At 56.1% G+C, this 14134-nt stretch overlaps 2 protein-coding genes across 5 annotated transcripts in view; both read left to right on the top strand.

Annotated features, from left to right (window-relative positions):
* Window positions 1-560: 560 nt before the first annotated feature.
* ABHD11 (abhydrolase domain containing 11) lies at window positions 561-3573 on the top strand. Of its 4 annotated transcripts, none has more exons than XM_063402326.1 (6): window positions 561-717; window positions 1492-1627; window positions 1726-1899; window positions 2330-2500; window positions 2595-2776; window positions 3056-3573. In XM_063402326.1, the coding sequence occupies exons 1-6, from the start codon at window positions 623-625 to the stop codon at window positions 3192-3194; spliced, it is 897 nt and encodes a 298-aa protein (XP_063258396.1). In that variant the 5' UTR covers window positions 561-622; the 3' UTR covers window positions 3195-3573. The 4 variants fall into 4 exon arrangements, with proteins under 4 accessions (XP_063258396.1, XP_063258398.1, XP_063258399.1 ...); XM_063402328.1 differs by having other exon boundaries at window positions 2595-2802; window positions 3056-3193; XM_063402329.1 differs by lacking the exon at window positions 1726-1899.
* A 4293-nt stretch (window positions 3574-7866) lies between these two features.
* MTMR4 (myotubularin related protein 4) overlaps window positions 7867-14134 on the top strand; it is a 57270-nt gene continuing 51002 nt past the window's right edge. The window contains exon 1 of the mRNA XM_063402324.1: window positions 7867-7944. The gene's annotated coding sequence lies outside the window, so the exon portion shown is untranslated. The remainder of the gene's footprint in view (window positions 7945-14134) is intronic.

The raw sequence follows: 14134 nt of genomic DNA, 5'->3' as shown, positions 1-14134 counted from the left end.
CGCGCCGGGCGTCCCTGCTCGGGGTGGGGACCCGTTGTCCTCCTGCATTCCAGGGGCACCTCTCTGGGAACAGTCGGAGCGGGAAGCAGCGGAGGAGCCGCTGGATGCCACAGGGACACTCCCTGCCTGCAGTCCAAAGTCTGGGGCCGCGGGGAGGGGGCCGCAAGGCGCTTCCCCCGCCCGAGAGCCGCGCTGGGGAGAGGCCGCCCTGCTCGGCCGCTCCCTCCCGCCCGCCGCCACGCTCCAGTGGCCAGGGACAAAGGGGCAAGAGCCGCCGCAGGAGCGCGGGGCCGGTCCTGGGGGAAAACGCAGCCGGGGGCAGTGAATGCGGGGCTGAACCAGCCGGTCCCGCTGTATCCGCGGGCGGCAGCGGGCAGAAGGGCGCTGCGGAACCCCCGCCGCCCGCAGGGAGCCGCCCCGCCCGGCTCACTTTCCCCGGACCCCAACCCCCCTGCCCCGCTGCCCGCTCCGGTGTCCGCGGGGGCAGCAGCAAAACCCGCCCCGCCGTGACCCTCCCCGTGCGCGCTGCCGCCGTCCTGCCGCGGGGGGGCGCCCGCTGCCAGCGGGGCGGGGCCGTCTGCGTACGTTGCGTCACGGCCCGCGCGCTGCCGCCGCTGCCGCCATGATGCTTCGCCGGCTGCCCCGCGCCCCCGCCCCGCCGCCCCTCCCGCGCTCTCTCCCGCAGGCTGCCGCCGTCTCCGCCCGCTCCGTGGCAACGTAAGGGCCCGGCCGCGCCGGGAAGGGTCCCGGGGGGAATCCTGCCAGCAGGGGCGTGGCCGACACAAGGGGGCTGGCCACGCCTCCCGCAAGCCGTTCCCCTTGCGCCGTGGTGCCCCACACGGACAGTGGGCGGGTGTGACCACGCCCCCTTTAGCCACGCCCCCCGGCCGCCCTTGGCTGAGCCCTGGCAAGGCTCTCGGAACCCCAGGCTGGGCCAGGCCTGAAGGGGCCACAGCGTGTCCCTGGTGCCGCCTCCCTGCTCAGGCAGGGCCATCCCAGAGCAGGGCACAGCATTGTGTCCAGAGGGCTCTGCAATATCCCCGCTGAGGAGACTGCAGCCCCTCCCTGGGCATCCTGCTGAGGGCTGGGCACATCCCAGGGCAGAAGTTGTGCCTCCTGGGCAGGGGGAATTGCTGGGCTCAGTCCCTGCCCGTTGCTCTGGTGCCACTGCTGGGCCCCCGGAGCAGAGCCTGGGCCCTGCTCTGCCCCTCCGTGCACACAGGGACACCCAGGGCTGAGGGCCCCTCTCAGCTGGGGCTCCTCTCCAGGCTGGACAGCCCCAGCTCCCTCAGCCTTTCGTGGGCACGGAAAGTCCCTCCTCATCCTCACAGCCTGTGCTGACCCCACTCCAAGAGCTCTGTGTCTCCCTTTTCCTGAGTAGCCTAGAACCAGACACAGCACTCTAAATGAGCCTCACCAGGGCTGGGCAGAAGGGCAGGGCTCACTTCTTCCCTGCACCTCTGGCCATGCCCCATGCCTGTCTCCCTGCAGTGCAGTGCCCCTGGCCCATGTGGAGTTGGAGGGTTGCAGGGATCGGCTACCCCTCATTCTGCTCCACGGGCTCTTTGGCAGCCATGCCAACTTCCAGACAGTGGCCAAGACACTGGTGCGCCGTGGTAGCGGCAAGGTGAGACCCAGGGGGTGGGGGGAGGCACAGCACACAGAGAGGGGTCTGGGGTTGTGGTGGGCAATGCCTGGGGTGACATGCTGACCCTGCCTAGGCAGGTGCTGACAGTGGATGCCCGGAACCATGGCAGCAGCCCCCACAGCCCTGTGATGACGTATGAAGCGATGAGCCTGGACGTGCAGCACCTCCTGAGCTGCCTGGGCATCACCAAGTGCATCCTCGTGGGACACAGCATGGGGGGCAAGACGGCCATGACCCTGGCCTTGCAGCGGGTCAGCAGGCATGGGAGTGGGAGTCGAGACACAGGCTCAGCAAATTCCAGGGAGGGGCTGTAAGAAGGGGATGACACCTTGTGAGACTGTTCACCAGTGCCAGCCTCGCCCCCAGCTCCACAGGGCAAGGGGGTCTGTAACAGGGTGGGTGCTGTCCCACACACAGCTGTAAGCCAGACTACAGGAGCAGGAGCATATCTATGTCCACTAGCCCATGCTTTGCCCTGTCCCTCCAGCACCGATTGTGAGGAAGCTTGGAGATCTATGCTGAGCACAAGGACTCTGGGAAGGGCACGTGAAGGTCTCTGCTGAGACAGGAGGGAGCTAAGATCCTCCAGGGAATCTGACTGGGAGTGGAGCCCTGTACGTACTCCCACTGGGGAGATCTTGGGAGATCCTGGCGTCTGATCTGCCCTGCTTGTGTCTCCAGCCAGACCTGGTGGAGCGCCTCATCTCTGTAGACATTGGTCCTGGCTCAACTGCCCCCGTGTCCGAATTCTCTGCCTACATCTCGGCCATGAAGGAGGTGAAGGTCCCGGTGGGGCTGTCCCGCTCAGCAGCACGCCAGCTGGCAGATGACCAGCTGCAGCCCGTGATCAAGGTAGGAAATCCTGTGGGAGATGGGGGAGGATGGAGAGTGCCAGGACATTGTTTGTTGCTCTTACTGAAGAGTGCGTGATCTCCTTCCATGGCAGCTCCCACAGCTGAGACAGTTCCTCCTCACCAACCTGGTGGAGGTGGAGGGTCGCTATGTATGGCGGGTGAACCTGGAGGCTATTTCCCAGCACCTGGCAGATATCATGAACTTTCCTGTCTTCCACAAGCCGTACCCTGGTCCTGCACTCTTCTTGGGAGGGTCCAACTCACCCTATATCAGGTGAAGCTGGAGAGAAGTGGTTCCAGGTCTGTGGTTTGATATTTTGTGCTCTTTGCAGCTGCCGAAGGTGGGAGGAGCCCCTGAGATGGGGAAAGTCCTGAGCAGGGCTATTCCTCCAGCAGCTGGTTACACTGATGCACTGGAGTGAGGGGCAACCTGAGGCCCCCTGGTCTTTCCCTGCAGGGAAGGAGTCATACCTGGGAACACCCTCTGCTTGGGGAGGGTGAGGAAAGACACCAGGAGGGACCTCTGATCATGGAATGTTCCCTTGTCCTACAGCTCCAGAGACTACCCAGAGATCCAACGCCTCTTCCCCAAGGCAGAAATCCAGTACATTAAAGGTGCAGGCCACATAGTCCATCAGGATAAATTTGAAGAATTCATCACTGCTGTCCTCAATTTCCTGCCACAGCTGTAGCACTGGGGGTCAGGATTTCTGCAAGGACCGTGTGAGTGCTGAGGAGCTCTGGGCAGTGACGCAGGGCTCGGGCGCTGAGGATGGGCTCAGCTGGGCCTGGCTGCCCTCACTGCAGTCTCATCCTGCCTGCAAGACCTTCTTCCATCCTGGTTCTCCTGCAGCCAGAGCAGCAAGGCACCTGCATCCTGCTGAGATCTCCTGCCACCTTGTAGGGACATGGGGTGGCAGTGGCTCAGGACACTGTCCTGCCTGTATGGGAGTGTCAGGCACACAGAGGGAGCAGGAGAGCCCTCTTGTTTTCCTGCTGCCAGACCCTTCCATGGATCTGGCTGTGACTTTGCAGAATGTGCAATAAAGCTGAATCCATACCAAGGCAGAACAGGGGTTGGATGTGACCATGGAGGGCAGGGCATATGTGGGGGGTATAGGAGGGGGTTCTCTGTTGGCAGCAGGGATGCTGGGGGGAGGTGACAGCTGGACTGGGCCCTAATGTGACAATCTGTGGGAGCAGTGCACGTGAGATGCAGGTTTGAAGATCTTTCTTGGCTCCCAGGGGAAATTGCATCCTTGCTCTATGCCTGGGGCAGTGTAAGGATTGGGGAGTGGGGGAATCTGCCCCCTAAACAAGGAGCGTGTCTGCCCAGGCTGTCCCAAAGACAGGTGTCACTTCGTTTCTGAGCTTCTGACAATTTCTCCCCTCCCACCTGCTCTGCATCCTCCCAAGGCAGCATAACACCCACCCACCATGGGCTGGAGGCAGAGGAGCAGTGTGTCTGCTGCAAATATCCCTTTATTGGACAACTGGTAAAGCCAGGGACAAGGCAGAAGTGACTCCGGGGGTGACAGATCATCTCTGTCGCAAATGGGGACACGCTCTGTGTGTGGACAGTAGAGAGAAACACTAACCATCTCTGCTTTTGCTGCTCCAGAGCCAGGTGTCTGCTGCTCCCTGGGATGAGTTTGCTTAGTTTGTGTTTGTTTGGAGACCCCAAAAAGGAGGGAGGGCAGAAGACTGAGGATGTTTTATTCCAGGTCTGGCTGTAGTTGCCTAGCAGAGTGGGCACCAGGGACTGCTTTGGAGATTTGCTGTGTTTCTGTTTCCCCTTTTCCTTTTTCCTTTTCCTTTCCTTCTCTCAGCTTCATTTAGGAGCTCGGCTGCATTGGTCTTGAGTTTTCTGCTATATCACCCTCAAATTCAAACACTTTTGCTCTCTGTATTATTTTTTTCCTGTGAAGAACACCAGACCAATGAGCTCCAGAGTCAGAAGCTACTGAAATTAGTTCCTTGGGTGCCACCAGCTGGCTGGGGGTAGGGTCTGGCCCCAGCTATCAGCACACAAGACCTTTGGACTGAGCCATGAGCTCTGGAGCCCAGGATCGGTGGGGGATTTCTCCCCACTCCTTCCTGCTGGCCAGATACTAGGTGTGGGACACAGACAAAAGGCAACTAAACTGTAAGGTGCGAGGTGAAGAGTCTCACCATGGCAGGAGATCAGTGGCCTGAGAAGAGGTAGAGCTTCTAGAGCATTGTAGTCCATTCTTGTGATGGCATCTGCTGAGGGAGCATAGGGAAGCATTGTTGGACATGGGGTGAGAGAGACAGCAGGGAGAAATGAGAGCAGCTCTGTTTCCTGCATGGGAAGAGTACAGGAAGTCAAGAGACATCCCAAGGGCACATCCAGGTATGTGTCTGGTGACACGAGGGATGCCATGGGCTGCACCAACTCACTGGGCTCCATGCCTGTCAAGTGTCAGGGTGCTGATGCCTCCAGAGATCCAGCTGACTCCCCAGGCAAAACCAGACCCCTTTTTGACAGCCTGCTCCCAAGGGACCTGCTGAAAAATGCCCTGTCCTGGCCTGAGCTCTGCCCAAGCAGGATGTCTGGTCCTTGACACAGAGGCAGTTAACCATAAACCCCACCTTTAGGAAGACATCTCTCTATGTGGCTGTTGTAGGTATGGTTTCAAAACTTTTCTATCAGGCATTGGCTAGAAACAGAGACTGTTGATGACCTGCGGGACATGGTATCTGGGATGACAGAAGATGTGAAGTGTGACTTCACTGGTGTCCCTCACTGCAACAGTGATTAATGCTGAGTGCCAGACCAGGAAACTGGGACACCTTCTCCAAGATCATTCTATTGGCCCATCTGACCAACAGAATTGAAAAGGAACAGGGTATCCTAGGAAAGATGTGATTCACAAGTGATGTGAATGTTTTCTTCGAGCCTCTGCTCTCCTCCCAGCTGCCGTGCATCGCATGGCCTGGAGCCATCTGAGACCCAGCAGGAGAAGCCAATTTCCACCGCAGTGGTTGGCGAGTGAGATAAAATTGGCAGGAGGATTGCAGGCAGAGCCGTGGGGAGGGCAGGAGCCCCGCCCCCAGGGAGGTGCCAAGGAAAGCACTTAAACCTCTCGCTCCCTGCTAAGGGATCTGCAGGTGTTCTGACCAGCCGCGTAGCCTGGCAGCGGGGTACCCTGCAGTAAAGGCTGGACTCAATGACCTCGAAGGTGTTTTCCAGTCTAATTGATTCTGTGATCTCCTGCCCTGCTCCTTGGTCGGCAGGCCCCTGGCTCCCCTCAGCCCCTGCCTGCTCCATCAGGGTGGCTGGGCTATGTTCCAGCCCTGTGCTCATCTACTCTGCCCACTGCACGCGGGCTCCTTCTCTGTCCCTGATGTCACAGTACTCAATCAGGGAGCGCTGCTGGACCCACTGCTGGACCCACTGCTGGCCCTGGATGCCAACGGGGCTCAGGGGGTACCTCAGTGTCAGGAAAGGCCAGTGGCACAGCAGAGGGTCCTGCAAGCAGAAAGTCCCTCGGTTACACTGGGAGGTGCCTGCAATAAGAGGGGCTGTTACAGGGCAGGCCCCCTTGGGACCCCCTGTTCAGGCCCACAGGGGACAGTGACCCCCGAGAACTCTGTCATCATGGGATGGCAGGGGGGTCTCAGGGCAGTGATACCCAATTGCCCAGTGCCTTTGAGCCTCGCACAGTCCCTAGGGCTGGACCCTGCTCCAGCATCCCACTGGAGGCTCTGGCCAGAAGCATACTATGGCCCTTCATTTCTCATCTGAGTCAGCTCAGACCCAGCTGCTCCACCAACCTGAGGCTGTCAGTGAAGATCTGTCTGGTCTTGGTGCCCTTTCTGGAGCACAATGTTTGAGGAACCAAGCCTTATCCACATGCATCCTGCATTGATCCTGCACCTCTTCCCCCTCACCAAGTCTCAAGAACCTCTTGGTCAGAAGGTTGTCCAGTGTCCCAGAGATCAGAGGGTTGCTCACATGCTCCACAAACTCCTTCTGCACATTCTGAAGCAACTCCTCTTCGGGATGGCACCATCTGCCCCACGCCATAGCTCCAGCTACAGCACCACTCCCTCCAGGCGCTGCCTCCTGCCCATCACCTCTCTACCTACACGCCCAAGGTGCTGCTCCCTCCTTCATCTTCCAGCCCAGAGGCTTTTCCTGCCATCACCCACCTCCCCCTTTTCCCACACATTTTTCCCAGCGAAATCATCCAAAGCAATGCATTTGCAAAGATTGAGCATCCGTGGGACAAGAACGAAGCTCCCTCCTGCACCTGTCAGAGCCAGGCCCAGGACAGCTCCACTGGCCTGGCACCAGGCAGGGATGGTTGTCCTTTGTCGAGGACCAACATCCCTTTGTCCACACCCTCAAACCCTCCAGACCTGTCTGGGGCTGGGCTCAGCTCATCCTTTCCAGGGGCTGGAGAGAGACACTGGCTCGGGCAGCTGCACCTCATGCTGGCAGCTGGGAGCACTGGAACAGCCGCCCAGGGAGGCCGTGGAGTCTCCCTCTCTGGAGACATTCCAAACCCACCTGGGCGCGTTCCTGCCACCTGCTCTGGGTGACCCTGCTTTGGCAGAGGGCTGGGACTGGGTGATCTCCATAGGTCCCTTCCAGTTTCAACTATTCTGTGGTGCAGCCCACAGTATGCTGGAGTGTAAAACCTAGAATGTGAGAAAGCCTGAGACTGCTCCCTAACTTCACTAGCGGGGCTTTCTGCAGGGCAGGCTGAGGATGTGAAGGGCAGAAGTAACGCCAAGGATCGGGAAACGCAGGGACGAAGCGAAGGGCAGTGGCCATCCAGCCCCGGGGGAGGCACATCCAGGCAGAGAGAAGCAGCAGCTGCCCGAGGCTGAGCAGGGCGACAGAACGGAGAGGCCTCTTGATCATTCCGCGGCTTCCGTAGACCGCGGGGTCTGGCCCGAAGGCAGCGACCCCGCGCCATCCTGCCCCGGCCAAGGCACCGGAGGCGGCCCCGCCCCACCGGTGCCCAGGGGTTGTTCCTGCATGGAACCGAGGCCCATCAGGCTCCAGGACCCCTCGGGCCGCCCCCGGCCCCAGCCGGGCTGAGGTGGGGGGTCCCTGTCACCCGGCCGCCACTCCCCCGTTCCTGCCGCCCGCCCTTTCTGAGGGGCAGCGCTGTGCGGCCGCCGATTGGCTACGGCGGGACGCGCTGTGATTTCTCATTGGTCGTTGGGCGCCGGGCACCGCCCCTTCTCCTGTCACGGGATAGGCCTGGCGGGAGGGTGGATAGGCGTGGTCTGGCGGCCGGCGGCGCTGGGCGGGGACGCGTTCTCTCCGCTGATTGGTCGGTGAGGCCGGCTGTGCCGGGCGTTGATTGGCCGGGGCGCGCGGGCTGGCGGGGGGGGGCGGGTGGGAGCTGCACGCGGCAGAGGCGGGAGCGGCGCGACTGGAGCCGGGCGGGACCGCCGGGACAGGTGAGGCCGGGGCTGCTCGGACCCTCTGCCCCCGCTCCCCTCCCGCCACCTCGGCACCCAGCGTCGCTCCTAAGGCCGCCGCCCGCCGCGGCCCCGCTCCTTCTCCCCACCGCCCGGTGAGCGCGGCCTCCCCGGGGCCTGTCCGTGAGGGGCGGCACCGCCCGGTGGCAGCAGCGCAGAGGTGGCGGCGGCCATGCCAGGCTGCACCGGAGGTTCCGCGGTGTCGCCGGCGAGCGGAGGCGGGGTGGCAGTCAGACCGAGGAACCGGGCGCGAGGCTCCCGCTGGGGCCGGCCCTGCCCGCTCCGGCCCTGCCGCGGGGCCTGAGCTTTTCCCTGGGCCGAGGCTGCGGGCGCAGCTCTCCTCCCTCTCCTGCCCAGCCGCACTGGGGCCGTGCAGATCCCGCCTGGAAGTGCCTGGCGGGTGGGAGATTCTTGTGCCACGGAGATCCGGAGTAGCGGCACGGTTCTTTTTGGCATGCGGTGAGGTTTGCCCGGGGCCTCCCTGGAGGCCACACTCCGCTGTGTTTAGAGCAGGTGTCTCCCCTCCGTGTTGGGTGGGAGCTGATTCTCTGCTGGTTTGGAACTGCGTGTGGCTGAAGTTTGGTGTGGAGATGGTAATGCAGGTTTGACATTTATTTAGAACCCCCTCAGCTAACTGTGTCTTTATCCTTGGCTTCCCTAAAGCAGCTGATGTGATGCCTTTGGGTTTTCCTGCTGGATTTACTGAAGTGGGATGAACTCAAAATAATCCATGTTAAATTGGGAGTTCCTAGAATGTTACTGGGCATGTTATGTTAACTGTCTTATAAGGATCCTGGTGGTGATTTTGGTAATGACTTGAGGGAAGCTGACAGCTAAAAGCTAATGAACTGCATGACCAGCTCAAGAGTGCTGAGTAGAAAATGGGAAATGAGAATCCAAGACTGTGGTCTGGTTAGTTTGGCACTGGACTTTGGCGAGACCACACATGTTTTACCAAAGAAACTTCACAAAGAGTTTGAAATGGGAAGAGAGAAACAAGGGAGGGAGAAGTGGGATCTGTGCTGGGAAGCAGGAATTTTTGCCTGGGTTCATGAATATATTGACCACAGGGAGATGGGCTGGAGCTGGTATTTGGTACCTCACTGAGGAGGAGGAGGAGGAGTAGAGGGAGTGTTAGCTCACACACTGGTGCAAAAGTTGCTGTTCTCACGTTTGGTGCTTATGTGTGGTTCAAAGCGGGTGGAAAGTTGAGTAGAGTTTGGAAATGTATGAGGTGGGATTAAAGGTGAAAAAAGCTGCCATGTGGTGCTGAGAGGACTCCATCTGCTTCCTCCAGCAAGAGCTTGAGAGAAGATCTGGCCAATATGCATGTGCTTGTGGGGAACAAGGGCTGGACACTGGGAATTCAGTCTGGCTGGTAAGGGTTTGTGTACATGGAATCCAAAATGTATGCCTTTAGGTGATAGAGATGCAAGCATGAGAACAAACTTCCCTAAGTCAGTGATGCCGTTGTATTGGCTGCCAACTTTTATATGGAGGCTCCATTTTTTTTTTTTTTTTAATAAAAGCAGCTGGGCTCACAGCCCCAGGAGTTTGGTGTCTGCTCTGCTTGGGGGTCTCTGAGGTGGCTGTGGTGTCTTTCAGGGAGTTTGCTGGAAGATGGACATCTAAGTAAACTGGGAAATAAATGTAAAAGTTTCACTTATAAATTTCTAGGAAGAACTGGGTTCCCCTTTTCTTTGCTGCATTCTCAGGAATCTGTTTATCTGGCTGTGACAGTTATTTAATTTTTCTGAGAGAGCCTTGACTGGGACATTTCCCCAGAGGTGTCACTGCTGTGGGTTTTGTGGCAGGGTCCTTCCAGCCCATCTGTCTCAATAACAGTGTAACTTACCTGTCAGATTTGGTTGTAACAAGCTAAAAGGAAAAAACAAAAACAAAAACAAACCCAAAACCCAAATCAAGGGAAGCTTTAGGGGCAGATCTTGCCAGAGACTTTGGAGAATGCTGCTGCGCCAGCTTTTATTGTGATCTCAATCTGCCAAATATGCACTGGCCTGCTTTTGTTTTTTGTTTATGTGAGGCTTCTCAAAGTCTCCCTTGTGCCAGCACTGGGGGAGCACAGGGGTGATGTGAGCAGCCTTTCCTCAGCCTAGTGCTTGTGTGTCACTAAGCTTTGCTCACCTGGAGGCAGGTGCCAGGCCTGGATGACTCTAGTGTGCCCTGTTTGTGAGGATTACTCTAGGGAATTGGGCCTTCTCCTCCAAGAGACGTGATTTTAGTCTGTGCTGTTTGAGACAGAGCTATTTCCATTCCTCTTCGCTGTCCAGTTTGTTTCAGAGGCTGCTGTCAATGGAGGGAGAGGGTTGTTCTCAGTAATACTTCGGTAGGTGAGGAAAAAGGATGGTAGAGAGAACTGAGATTGTTTTGGGGGTTGTGTGGTTGCACTGAGCGTGTGAAAATGGAAATGTGGTGTTGGAAATGACTGAGCATTGTTTCGCGGGAAAATCCAGCAGTGTCATCTAACCCGGGTTATTTTTATCAGAAAGAAATGTGAATAGAAGGAAAAAAATCAGTGTTGCATACTTGCACATCACACTCAACCTTCCAGGACAAGCATGCTCCCCCAAGGAATTAATAATTATCAAGGATTTATGAAAGCTCAATACCATTCCCCTTCCAAGGCAGCTTCAGCCAGCCAATTTCCCGTGTATTTTTGGATTTCAAGTGGGCTCTTACTGTGAGACTTGTCAGTCTTTGCAGAACTAGTTCAGGGCCCTTTTTAGATAATGATGAATGGAGATCAGAGCTATTAAAACAATTACTTTGCTCTTAGCAAATTAGCATAACAGATTAATCCCTGCTTGTAATCCCCGGCCTGTTCTTCAGGAGGATGCTGGGGCTGTGATGGAGCAGGGAGGAATTTTGTCTGGTCACTTGGTGCACACTCCTGGCCGATGTAATCGCTTCCCTTCTGTTCCTCCCTGATGCTCCTGCAGTTCTATGAACTCCCAACAGCCCCAAAGGATAGGATTTCCCTCTGGAGGGATCAGATGATTAGCTTATAAATAGCAAATGCCTGCTCAGGCCTACTTTCCAGGGTGATTTTTTCCCTGTCCTGTTCAAAGCAATGAGTACAACTGCATCCACACCTTGTGGCCCAGAGCTGAATCCAAAGAAAGGGGGATGCTTTCCCTTGAGATGTTGAATTCCTGCCCAGAAGGGAACTGCCCTGGTGCGAGGTGCTTTGACTCTGCAGCCAGAGCCTCAGAGGGGGGATTGGCTGGGAGGCTCTGGCAGCAGCAGTGCACTGTGCTGCTGGATGTGCCGGCGCCACACCGGGAAACCGGCTCGTTTCTGGGAATGTGAGCTGAAATGAATCTGAAACATGTTCAGTGGCTGAATTGTGTTTGAAATGAGCCTGTGTTCCTGCCAGGAAGCCTGTGCTGGTAGTGGGGCACCCTAGTCTCAAAGTCTGAGCTCCTGGAGTCATCTTTGAGTTGCACACATTTCCCCTTACCTATTTCCTTCCAACTTTCCTTCCTTCCTCTCTAGTTTGGCCAGTCCTGGGCTGCTGAGAGATTCTCATACCCCTGTTGAGGTTTGATGTGCAGCCTCTGGTTGTTCTGACATACCTGGGTTTGCCTCGGAGCTGGAGGAGCCCCTTCCAAGTAGGGTGGGAATTGAATTGTGGGGATAGTTTTCATGGGATGTGTTTTGCAATGTTGTTGTGCAGTGTTCTGTGTGTGGAGGGTGTGGGAGCAGCCTTGGCCTTTCCATACAGAGGCAACATTAGTGGGACAGAGCATCAGCAGAACTAAACTGACAGTTCCCACTTTAACAGCAGTAAGACCTTTCTTATTACTTATTACTTTGTCTGTGTTGCTCTTTCTCAGTCGAGAGATGCCCTCAAATTTCTTGTTCGAGAGGGAGAAGCCCCAAGAATGGCTTATCCCAAGAAAGGAGAGTTATGTGTCAAGTATATTCTGTTTCAACATGTATCAAATTTCTGGCCTCAGACGTTTCCTTTCATGTTGTGAGCATTTGTAGGCGCTTTATTCCCTTTAGTCTCTGATGGAGAGCATTTCTGATGTGCCTTCCCTCGTGGATCCTATTGCTTCACTTCTAGGCGGAGTGTTTGCTCAGCAGTGTGTGTGATACAGCTGATGGCAGGCACTGCACACCCAGGAAGGTCGGCTGGCCTGGCCATGCACGATGGAGTTCTGCTTTTGCCAACATTTATTTTCCTGGGGGACAGAAACACTGTGTTGTCTCTTGCAAGAGTGCGGGTCTGATCCCACCACAGAGACAGGCACAGTGTTCACAGGAAGAACGGCAGTTAAGATTGAGGTTTTCCTAAGCCTTGGGAATGGGGTTTGCTAGAAATAAGTCAGGTGGGAATGTTCTGATAGCAAAGTTCAGGTGGCATTTTGGGTGCCTCTGTCTGAGATGGAGCAAGAGCCAAATCTGGTGATTCTTGCTAAGGTTGCTGACCACTGTGAGCTCCTCCCCGCTTTGGAGGAGCCTGTGCTGGCAGCAGGGACAGAGGTAGACATGGCTCACAACTTATCTGCTTGGGGGCAAAGTCTTGTAGGTGAACTTAAGCCCAGAATTGCACTGGGATATTCTCTGGAGCTCAGCTTTCTGCCATTTCATGCTGTCAGAACAGCACTGGCTGGGAAGTAGAGTCCTTGTTCCTTTTCCAACCTGACCAGTTCTTCACTGCAAAATGAAATTGTGGAATTGTTCTCAGAACATGCTTGGACATGGCACTGCTGTGAGTAACAGCTCTGTGGTAAGGACCCTTAAAGCATTTCTACTCTACAGTCAGTTCAATTGCTTAGGCTCTGCCAGCCTTTCCCTGATGGTCCCTGCTGAAACTGAGGACCCCTCTGAGCAAGTGAGGGCTGCAGTTTGCATTGTTCCTTCTGGAAGCTTCAGAGGGTTTTGTTGGTTTGTTTTATTCTAGAAACTTGTTGAAGTAGACAGCTTCCCCTGAGTGGATGAATGCCTTGTGGCAATCCAGCATGAATCTATTCAGTTGTCTCTGTTGTTTCAACTGTGCTGCCTGGATTCACAATCAATTTTTTTAAGTCTTTCAAAGGACTTGGCAGAAGTCTCCTTATTGCTCCAGGAGCACGACTGGTACGTAGCAGTCAGGGCCACCAGTGTGACAGAGCCAGGTGGAATCTGTTTGACTGTTTTAATGGGAACGAGAGCAGCCATTGTCCTCTTTAGCATCTCGTTTATGAGGCGCTTGCACCCAGTTTGGAGAACGTCTCACCGAGGGTACCCTGGGAGAGCGTGGCTAGATGCCAGCCTGGAGCCTGGGTTGTGCCCGTGCTTCCTGCAGCTCAGCTTGGCTGCCACCATAACCTGGCAGCTTCTTCACCCTGTGGGTGCCTTGTGACCCAGGGTACTCTGGAGGAGCTTTAGGAGGATGTAAGGAGCCCTGAAGTTGTTGCTTCTCACCCCAGTCAGCATCGTTTGGGTTTATACTCACTTCTCCTTTCCAGCCAGACAGCACCCTCTTCCTGCCTCCCCCAGGTCAGGGCTGCAGCTGCCCCCATGCCAGAGGCACTTCTGCCTTCCTTCCCAAATGGCAGACTAACTTCCCAAAGACTAAAATGTTCTGTTCTTGCTGAAAACTTTGGAGCAAGCCCATGGCATCTGGACACAGGCCAAAAAGCCTGTGCTGCCCTGGAGTTCAGGCTTGGGGCAGTGGAAATGAGTCTCTTCAGGCATGAGGCCTGGGGAGGGTGAAGTTGGATGTGGGATGGAGCAGCCTGTATATGCCAGGACAGAGTCTGTGTTTGGATGGTGAAAAAACAGCTGAGAGGTATTTGGGGATTTGGTGGGAAGAAACACATCAAAGTGGGAGTTGCTGAGCTCCTCTGGAAACACCAGAGATGTTTTTCAAGCTGCTTTACGTACCACTGAGGATGCTGTGTCTGTGGTATATTCCCAGTGACCTGAGGTGTTAAACTTTCCTCTGGCTGTGCTGAACTATAGTTCATGGTTTGTGCCCTCTTGTCAACTTTCCTATGGCCTTGGGTAGGTTTGGACCCTTGTCAGCCATACATTCCCTCTCCAGTGCTGCTTCAGAGTTTCTTACAGCCTGAGACTTTTATGTCCTCTGTATAAATCTGTGGGATTTATTTCCTTTGACACTATAGTTCAGTGCTGCTTTATTTTTTAAAAGCTGTGG

The sequence above is a fragment of the Prinia subflava genome, chromosome 8, assembly GCF_021018805.1.
Source record: "Prinia subflava isolate CZ2003 ecotype Zambia chromosome 8, Cam_Psub_1.2, whole genome shotgun sequence".
NCBI lineage: Eukaryota > Metazoa > Chordata > Aves > Passeriformes > Cisticolidae > Prinia > Prinia subflava.
The sequence above is the reverse complement of the archived record's forward strand: the minus strand, read 5'-3'. Positions and strand labels throughout refer to the sequence as shown.

What these genes read in the sequence shown, in the direction of transcription:
- ABHD11 (XM_063402326.1), top strand. Translation starts at nt 623, where the DNA reads ATGATGCTTCGCCGGCTGCCCCGCGCCCCCGCCCCGCCGCCCCTCCCG. An exon ending in AGCTGCAGCCCGTGATCAAG is followed by an intron (nt 2,501 to 2,594) that starts GTAGGAAATCCT and finishes CTTCCATGGCAG; the next exon opens with CTCCCACAGCTGAGACAGTT. An exon ending in TCCAACTCACCCTATATCAG is followed by an intron (nt 2,777 to 3,055) that starts GTGAAGCTGGAG and finishes CTTGTCCTACAG; the next exon opens with CTCCAGAGACTACCCAGAGA.